The sequence below is a fragment of the Pteronotus mesoamericanus genome, unplaced genomic scaffold (genome assembly GCF_021234165.1).
Source record: "Pteronotus mesoamericanus isolate MK-2021 breed Mesoamerican mustached bat unplaced genomic scaffold, CSHL_Meso_final contig_347, whole genome shotgun sequence".
Lineage (NCBI taxonomy): Eukaryota > Metazoa > Chordata > Mammalia > Chiroptera > Mormoopidae > Pteronotus > Pteronotus mesoamericanus.
This window is the reverse complement of record NW_026555137.1, coordinates 3,932,118-3,941,906: the sequence shown is the minus strand read 5'-3', so window position 1 is coordinate 3,941,906 and position 9,789 is coordinate 3,932,118. Positions and strand designations below refer to the sequence as shown.

Sequence of the window (9,789 nt, the reverse complement as noted above, 5' to 3'; positions counted from 1 at the left end):
CACTTCCTTAAATATGGTCAGCAATTATGGTATTTAAATTTTTATTTTTTCCAATTAGTCAACACATGGCATTTAATTTCCTAGTGTTTTTTTTTAAATATACTATTGATTTCAGGTTTCATCAGGCAAGCAACATATTTACAGCTTTTATAAACTTAGGAACTAAGGCATCTTACTGACCAAATTAAGCAAAACACAGAGTAGTACACAGAATTATCTTTTTGTGGGTTTTTTTAAAGCATATATCTTGTTTCCTAAACCTCTAAAGGATAAGTATGAAAGTTACCATGTTAAATATTTTTTAGCTAATACTAATTTTGGATTTATAAGGGAAATGGAGAAGTACGACAGGTGAGGCTTTTGCCTTTCATATTCTCCCTTTGGCATTACTAGAAACTCGTGTTTTTTGTTTGCTTTCTTCTGCAGCTTAAATTGTTTTTAAGACATAAATTTCAAGAACCACCTTGAGAACCTCCACCACTACCGTGTTCAGAGAGTCTGTCCAGTAGAGGGCATGATAGATTCAACATGGAAAAAGCTAGGCTTTGTCAAGCCACCCGCAAGTTGTGTTTTTGTTGTGCAATATTTATCATCCATTGCATTGCTTCTTTCTCCACCACAGAATGGAAAATGTTACTTTAGTAGTGACCAATCCCATTCACTTAAAAGCCAGCTGAAAAACAACAACAAAGGAAACAAAGGGAGCTCATCGAACACTGCAGCTTTCACTGTAAATATGTCTGCCTGTCTTTACACAGAACAGTAAGATGACAATTTTTTGAGAATACATTAAGATGACTGAATTTTTCTGACTTGAAAATCTGAAAGTTTAAAAAGTTTAAATGTCAGTTTCCTTATTTTCCTTATTTGCTTATTCTCCGGGAACATGTATTAAGTATCTGTTAAATAGCTATCTACAAGCTTGATACGATACAATTCTCTTGTTACCTTAATAGTTCTTACATGTTTACAACCTAATTAACTCTGAGTTGATCCTTTAATGATTTTTCTACTTAAAAAGCTATGCTTCAGATATTTCCTATTTCATACCTATAAATTAATAAGAAGGTTATGTATAGTGCTTTGGAAGTTGCATAGGTCTTTCATGTAAGAGTCATATAATACACAATGAGGTCGGCAAGAAAGACACATTTCTCTTAGTAGACGAGATGAGAAGCGGGGACGCAGGGAGAGGTGGTGCGACTGCCCTGTGCTGCTGAGCCCTGGGTGCTTAAGCTGGGACTCGGAGCCCTGACACCAGTCCAGCTCCCCGACGCCTCCCTGTCAGAGCTCCTGGCCCTTCCCCTCTGAGAGGCTTCTACCACCCAGTGTTCTAACTGAAAAATAGATTGAGGTTTTTATTGGCGAGGAAAAGCAGGGGTCTGCATATTACATGTACTTCACAAATTGAATATTGAATCATCAGAAAGTGAAAGTGGATGTAGGCAATATTAAGCAATGTTCTTTTGGCGATGCAGAGGATGTCCTTGACAAAAATGACGTTCTTACATTTCACAACGACGTTTTAAAATATTTCTTGCTGAAATCGAAATGATTTTCCTTTTCATAATAAAGTACATGGCTTTTCTCTTGAGGAATAATTGCAGATTTTACTCTCCAAGTCAAACTTGGAGCTGCAACTGCTGACGATTCACTATAAGAATGTTAAATCAGTTCCCATTTTCTTTCTACATTTTCTTTCTCATGCCAAGTGGGGAGAATATTTGCAGCCTAGCAATACCTTGCTGTTAATCTTACTGTCTGTTTAGATGCTTGATGGAAAAAAAACACTTGAATATTCCACTGATCAGTTCAAATAATGTTACCTGAAATCAAAGCATTTTGTAGTTATCTATTTGGTCTTAGCAATCGAACCATTTAAAGGATGCTACAGTAGACTTTGGAAGAATTAACATAACAAACTTACTCAAAGAAACTATTAACTCCTCCTTTTCCCCCTCCCTTTTTGCCAGTTATTAGGTGTTCTGGTACATTCCAAGCCAACCAGAAATGACTCATGAGGAACTCCCGCATCCTTGCACTAATCTTAAACTACAAAGATTCTGACGCTTCGCAGCAGTGAGGTCTTGGTGTTTCCCTCTCTCTCGTCATCAAATCTGTGATTTCTGTTCTGGGAGGAGAGGCTGCCAAGGATTGCTGAGGAAGCAGCCTGAGCCCCCACGGACAGGCCCGGTCACGCATCCATCGGTGATTAAAAATGCACATCCAGTTAGAGCACTGTCTGATTAAGTCACTTTCTCTTGTTCCTTCCCCAAAGTGCTCCAATCTGCGGGGGAGGTCACACCACCTGTCCCCGGGCTGTCACTGTGCCTCCTGTTCACTGTGTCCCTCCCCTAATTAAATAGAATCGCAGAGGAACAGGTGATGGTTTCCCGGGGGAAGAGGCAATCTTAATTCGAAATAAGGCGATTGGACTACGATTCGCGAGCAGCCTTTGCCTGCGGGGAATCGACACTCCCTTTGGGGTCAGAGCTCGCTTGCGGCAGCGGGGAAAGGAGGACGCGCACCCCCGCCCGGCCGGCAGCCAACCTCGCAGGTACAACCCTCCATCCAGGCTGCCGCCACGCCGAGGCCAAGGCTGACCACCCCGGCTCACGGTGAGAGGTCTCGGTCTGCTCCCACACCACCCCGGCCGGCCGCAGCGTTCGGCCCGAGTGCGCACGACACCCCGCGGCAGACGTCAGCAGTGCCCTGCTTCCAGACCCCGCGGGGCGTCCGTGACCGCCGCGGGCCGGAGCGAGCCCCGCCCCGGGCCCCGCCGCAGCCGACCAATCCGCGCTCCCTGGAGGCGAGACCAGCGTCGTGAGCCCCGCCCCCGCGCCTCCACCTGTTATAAATCGGCTGCGCGCTCCCCGCCGCAGAAAGCGGCAGCGCCAGCGACAGGACGATAATGCAAAGTGCCATGTTCCTGGCTGTCCAGCACGATTGCGGATCCATGGACAAGAGCGCAGGCAGCGGCCCCAAGAGCGAGGAGAAGCGGGAAAACATGAAGCGGACCCTGTGAGTACGGCCCTCCTTTCTCTCCCGCCACCAGCGCGGACCTAGCGCTCCGGGTTTGCTCCCAACTCAGAGCCTCGGGGCTTGGCTTGGACAGTGGGAAACGATGTATCCTGCGCCTGGACAGGAAAAAATAATAACGTGGAAAGGGTTAACTGGCTAAGTAAGGTTAAATCCGTGTGGTCTGTGTTCTGTTGCATGAGCGAAGGACTCAGGTAGAGTTTGGGAACTGAAGAAAATTCTTGATACCGAGGCGCTGGTAGAGTCAGCTTGGCTTTTTGTCTCCCTGCGTCTCGGCGCGTCCCCTTCATTCCTTACGTTGCATTTTAAGTTCTGATCAGTTTACGCAGCTGCAGGGATGGAGATATTTTTGATGGTTCTAAATATATTTTTAACCCATTTTGGGTTTCTTTTCCTTTTTTAATTTTGTAACTTAGTTGATTATCTGCTTAAATGCGTGTTGTAGCCAGGGGCGGGTGGCTCAGTCACACGCACCCCCTTTGACCATAGCTCTGGCTTGTCCAGAACCTTCTTCTCTGGGGCTTGAAGGGACAGGAGCATCACTGACTCAAGGCAGTTCCACTGTCAGTTCAAGTGTGGAATATCTCTGGATGGTAGTTAACGTGACAGAAAAACAGCTGCCTTTTTCCAAGGAGAAATGCCATCTGCCTTTTGAACTATGCAAACTGAATTCATTGAAATACCCCAGTAATTTACTCAGTCCTTCCCTTAGATATAAAACTAGCAGTTATGTCCAGATGAATGGAAGGAACTGATTCAACACATTAAGTACAGGGCTTAAATCAGCAAGACTGACTGGAAGAGTTCTTGTCTTCTCTTACTTGGTTTGTCCCCATTTCCTGGGCAGCTTGGGTAAAAATCCCCTGCAGTATCAACTTCAGCTGTTGCCACTTAGTGAATCTTTTACCCTTTCTTTTTTTTCAGGCTAAAAGATTGGAAGACCCGTTTGAGCTACTTCTTGCAACATTCCTCCTCTCCTGGGAAGCCCAAAACTGGCAAGAAGAATAAACAGCAAACCTTCATCAGGTAAGCTGAAAATCTTGCTCTTGCAAATATGGCTGGCTAGCAGCTGAGCTGAAAAGGGGAACTAGATTTATGAAGTGCATCCGCTAACTTGCAGAACTCTCTTGCAGGCCTTCTCCTGAGGAAGCACAGCTGTGGTCAGAAGCATTCGATGAGCTGCTAGCCAGCAAATGTAAGTCAACCTCTTGGACTGGATCCCTTTTCAAGCATCACCAGAGTCTAGAGACATTGTGTCTACACAACAGAAGGGCAGGCTGCCTAAAGCAATTTGACTTTACAATCACTGTAACATAAGGCCTATTTTTCTCCTTTATTCCCCAGTGGTTAACCATGGAAATACATGGTTTATTCATTCCAGGTGGGGAAGAAAAATTAACCTAAAAAATTTATAGTGGCAGTTGTTCTTTGCTATGTTGACTCAGCTTTTCCACTACATACTGAGTTTTCAAGAGGCTTAGTTCCCAGAGAATTTTGGGCCCCCTATAAATAATATGTATTGAGAGCCGAGTTAAGTATTTCTATCTTTGGAGCAGTGTGCCAACTTGAACATTTTGCCTACTGGTCTTAGATTTTAAAAAGCTAGATTTTGGGGATTACAAGTTTGAGTAAAAAGTAGGCTATTGTTCTAATCTAGAAATAAAAAAATACAGATGCAGAGTATTGAGAGTTCTAGGGGAAAATGGAAGGGATTATTTGTTCACTGAATTCACATACTGAATGCTTTTCTTTCAGATGGTCTTGCTGCATTCAGAGCTTTTCTAAAATCTGAATTCTGTGAAGAAAATATTGAATTCTGGCTGGCCTGTGAAGACTTTAAAAAAACCAAGTCACCCCAAAAGCTGTCCTCAAAAGCAAAGAAAATATATACTGACTTCATAGAAAAAGAAGCCCCAAAAGAGGTAAGGGGGGGGAGAAGATTCTTATTTTAGCATTTTTGAACATTCTTAGCACCAAAGTGAAACAAGAAAATTAAAGTCAAATTAAAAGGAGTGATGGGGAGCGGGGGAATATTTTCTCTGTAAACCTAGCTTTTAATTAAGTTTCTTCAATGACTTGACTGATAAAGCTAATTACACATTACAGTTTTTGGGGTTTGTTTTCAAATATTAAATAAGTAGATTTAAATCGCTAACTCTGAATATGGAATAAACCACTTTTTTGTTTGTTTTCTTCCAGATAAACATAGACTTTCAAACCAAAACTCTAATTGCCCAGAACATCCAAGAGGCTACAAGCGGCTGCTTTACGACCGCCCAGAAAAGGGTCTACAGCCTGATGGAGAACAACTCCTACCCCCGTTTCTTGGAGTCAGAATTCTACCAAGACTTATGTAAAAAGCCGCAGATCACCACAGAGCCCCACACCACATGAGCTGACAATGGGAACCCGACATGGGAGGGCCTTTCATTTTGTTCCTGAGGGGAAAGGCTGTGACCTGCCCCTACAGACTGACCTTGAATTCAGGCTGGGTGTTCGGGAGATGTCACTCAGAACTGTTGACTCAAAGCTGGGTAGTGACTGGGAAACCTGCGGCTGTCTAGGAGCAGCTCGGGCCGCGATGGCCTCCGTGACTGTACAGACGCAGGGAGAGAGTGACCTGGCTGTGGAGTGTCTACTGCCAGAAAAGCAGCAACCTGAGACTGAAAGAGACGATGGAGTACTATGGGTCCAAATGCATTTTTAAAGTCAATAGCTCTGGGATTATGTGGCCTCAGCTGGCTGGCTGTACATCTTCCCCGAAATCAGTCCATGTTACCACACAGTGGTTTTAGTTTTAGTTTTAGTTTGTTTTACTACTAAGTAACATTAAAATGTTTACTACGTGCAAGCATATCGAAGTTCTTAGGACTACAGATCATCGATCCTATTGTAACGCTAACACCGAAATGGTCTGTGTTTTAATGTTAAATGGTCTGTCACTGAGTGAATGCTGTTGTGTAGAGAGAAGTGTCATGATGAGTGCCAAAAACCGTCCTGAAGGCAGCTAAGTGTTAAAGTGGTCTTTGCATACTTTTAATAAATTTATTTTGATAAGCAATGTCATTGACTGCTGGGTCCAGATGCGGGTGCTTTTTGTGGGGAAGTTGGAAACACGGCGGACTCCAGGGCACATATCCCCTTCCCAACAAAGAAGAGGCATGCTCCTCAGAACTGAGAAATGCCCGTTTCAGGAAAATGTCCTATCTCTGCGATGCTTTCCCAAGTCAGAGGAGGTAGGATCGCAACCTCAGAAACACCCGGGATCACGCTTTCTGATACAGTCTTATAATAATCAAACTTGTTATTAATGAAAACAAAGAACACTGACCAAAAGTTCTTTGTGTGTTTCTATTAAGACCACCTAAATGTGAGAACAAAAATAAAGTAATAGAGACAAAGGTCTAAAATAATTCACGTAACTAAGCTTCTCAAATGGGAAAGAGGCTAAGTACGGGGACGTCAGGCCAGCCCCCTTTACGTCCCTGGGTCCCAAGTTCGCCCCCAGAGCACTGGCATGAGCCTCTGAAACACACACCTGCAATGGCTCTCCTCCACGATGGGCCCCCAAAGTCAGGGGCTGCCTGGCTGCCCTGCCTTCTTTGGGCCCCGAGGGAGTCTGATTACGCTCCTTGGAGAACGAGGGCAAAAGCAGCACACTTGTTCTTAGACTTAATCTGGAAATGATTTTTCCTAGTTGGGAGAGGGAGGCCTTGGACCTCTCATTTTTCGAAGCTCGTCAGAAAAGGAACACTCTTCTCCAGCAGTTTGCTTTCTCAGCCTCCTTGATTATGGTTATTTTAAAAAGGAGGTTGTGGGGGGGAAGCAAGGCAAAAAATAAAAGAGGAGGAAAATCTAAAGTAAAAAAGAAGGGGAGGCCTCATCTGAGATTCAGAAACCTGAGCCCAGGTAATGAATAGTGTCTTGCCCTTGTGACCCCGAGTCCCCATCTTCCCTGGGTCCTTAGCTGACATGCTCCTGCCTATCCCACTGCTTCCTGGAGGGCTAAGGGCCTTTAGAAATTGTAAGGCGTGTTAAAAAAAAAAAAAAAAAAATCCTGATTTGCCTGAAGAAAACGCACCCTGCTGTGTTTAAATGCTGTTTTCATTGTGCGTGTATTAATTTTCACCTTAATCAGACGATCTGGCACCAACAGGCAGGAGCTCTGTGACAGACACTGTCTTGTTCATTCCTGTGTCCCCTGCAGCCAGAATAATATGTAGTAGGCACTCCATAAATAGTGGCAGGGTCATTGAAAGGAATATTTCTTTGGGGAATAAATATGTCAAGTCCACACAAGCCTTAATTTGGAAAGGTTTTGGCCAACAAAGAAACCCAAGAGTTATGCCATATATCCAAGTTGTCACCAAGTCCTATGTCTTTCGCTTCTGCTCTCCAGCCTGCTTTTTGCTGCCACTCCGCTCGCAGATGCCACCGTCTGGTGCGTGGGTGACTGCAGCGCTCTCAGCTCATCTCCCTCCCTGACCCCATCCCCCGATACGCCCTCTGCTTTTTAACTCTAGGGATCCTTTCAGACATAAAGCTGCTCTTGTCTCCTATTGCTTATAAAACCTGGAAAGGTCTCCCAAACAATTAGGATAAAGGCACTATCCCTCATAGGGTCCAGTTCCTGCAAGGCCTGACCCCTCCTTATGTTCCGACCTTGTCACCAGCTCCCTGTGCTAGCCGCACTGGCCTGCTTCCAACCCCTTGCAGGTACCATGTGCCATGCCGACTGGTTTCACCGGGCTTCTGCACGTCACAGTCTCTGGGAACAGGATGCTACTTTAGCTCTTACTCATCATTCATCTCTCCCTGCAATTGTCGCTTCCTCAGGGAGGCCTTCCCTGAGCTTCTCACCAGGTCAGATCCCCTTGGAGACATTCTCATAGCACCAGGTTCTCTCATATAGAGCACTTGAAAGAGTTCTCATTAATTGGTAGGGTTATTTGACAATGCTAGGTCTCCCCTCACTAGCTCGTTGATGACAGTATTTGAAGACTGTCTTTTTCTGCTTGCTACTAAATCCCAACACTCAGCACTGAGCCTGCATAAATAATTGTTGAATGTATGAATAAGTATTCAAAGGTCTGATGTACAAATTTTTGTGAAACAAGAAACGTCTACCAATGCACAGGAAACAGGGACAAGATTTCAAAAGCCCCATGGGCACCAATATCTGAAAATATTGACAGAGCTTTTTCCTTTGGCAAAAAAAAAAAAAAAAATACCTCTTAGTAGGCATTTTCTCTATAACTTTTGACCTTTAATAGAAAGAGAAGCCAGATTACGGTCACAAAAAAACAGAGTTTTGACTTTCTCAAGGCTGCTAAATCACAGGCTTAATTCAGGTGGTATTTTCCAATGTTCTCTAGTGGAACAAACTGAAATAGATTCAAGATTAGGCACTGCATACCTCCACAAATAAACACTGCTTGATGTTCCAGTTTCTCAAGGATCCACAGTCCTTTCATTCTGATATTATTTCCTTTTTCATATATTGTAAGCCCCAAAGCATTTCAAAATATGATAACTTCATACAGTCCCATTGGGGGGGAAAAGAGAAGAAATTTTCTAGTATCTGTCATGTGAGCACAGGATGGCAATATGAGTTTCAATGGGTGGCTTAAAGGGACCGCCCAAAATTTCACAGGTCTTTGGTAGAGGTCGGTGGATCTGCATATTCTGCCATGACATGGGTGATTCTCACCTTGTCGGGGTGGAGAGTAAAGAGAGCCTGTCTCTATTGTGAGAGGCATTCTCAGTGGGGAACACAGCGCACTTGGACAGGGGAGAGTCAAGGAAGCGCCCACCCCCGCCCCCTGTGCCAGGCACTCTCCTTGTTCTAACCTTGTTGTCCTGTGAGCCCAAAACTGCAGGCACAGAGGGAATTAGTCTGACTACATTGAGTGTGTGGCCACTATGAAATGGTGCACTTTGACATGTACATGGATTCCCAGGGTCTGGATTCCCAAGGCTTTAGGAAACCACTTTCTATGTTTTTGTCAGTGGCAAGGAGATGAAATTTATCTAATTTTTGGCATCTTAGCGAAGGAGCAGTTTGCAGCTGTTTAAGGTGACAACCACCCAAAAGAGCTTGTCCTGGGACCTGAAGGAAAACAAGAGGAGTCACCAGCAGCGGTAAGTACGTTCTAGCCTAAGGCAATAGTATTACACAAAGACCTGATGTTACCCACCCTGGGCCCGTGAGCCAGCGTGACCAGACCACCCTGAATGGAAGATGAGGCCCTGGATGGACATCGCCCAGGACCTGGTGATAGAGGGCCCTGAACACCAAAGGTGGGGCCTTCAGTCTGAGGCGATGGGGTACCAGCCTCAAAAAAAGGTACAGAAACGACCTGGGCAGCAGTGTGAAGGACAAAGTGGAGGCGGGACAGTGAGTCAGAAGGCTGTAGTGGCAGCCTCGAGGAGGATGCCATGAGCCTGCACCAGGACACAAACAATTCAGGGTCACTTCATAGCAAACTATACATCACCTGCTCTCTGCAGAACACAGCTCCAAACCACACAAGGGAGCAAGCAGAAAGGCGTGTGAAACATGCTCTGTCCTCCAAGAGGCAGCCGTTAAGTGGCTCCTGTGCGAATAGGACAACATAAGGTAGGCTGGGACTGGTGGTTAATTAGCAAAAGAGGGATACAAATACCTTTAGCTGGAATGAATCAAGAATCAAAGTGACGTGACATTTTTGATGAGATTTAAAGAACTAGATTTAATAAGGTTGGAGGAAG

The 9,789-nt window shown here is 44.8% G+C and overlaps 1 protein-coding gene across 1 annotated transcript; it reads left to right on the top strand.

Moving 5' to 3' along the window:
* Positions 1-2,886: 2,886 nt before the first annotated feature.
* Positions 2,887-6,155, top strand: RGS2 (regulator of G protein signaling 2). The gene is made up of 5 exons (XM_054576578.1): positions 2,887-3,021; positions 3,964-4,065; positions 4,173-4,234; positions 4,795-4,961; positions 5,239-6,155. The coding sequence occupies exons 1-5, from the start codon at positions 2,912-2,914 to the stop codon at positions 5,431-5,433; spliced, it is 636 nt and encodes a 211-aa protein (XP_054432553.1). The 5' UTR covers positions 2,887-2,911; the 3' UTR covers positions 5,434-6,155.
* Positions 6,156-9,789: the final 3,634 nt, after the last annotated feature.

What these genes read in the sequence shown, in the direction of transcription:
- RGS2 (XM_054576578.1), top strand. Translation starts at nt 2,912, where the DNA reads ATGCAAAGTGCCATGTTCCTGGCTGTCCAGCACGATTGCGGATCCATG. An exon ending in GAAAACATGAAGCGGACCCT is followed by an intron (nt 3,022 to 3,963) that starts GTGAGTACGGCC and finishes CTTTTTTTTCAG; the next exon opens with GCTAAAAGATTGGAAGACCC. An exon ending in TGAGCTGCTAGCCAGCAAAT is followed by an intron (nt 4,235 to 4,794) that starts GTAAGTCAACCT and finishes CTTTTCTTTCAG; the next exon opens with ATGGTCTTGCTGCATTCAGA.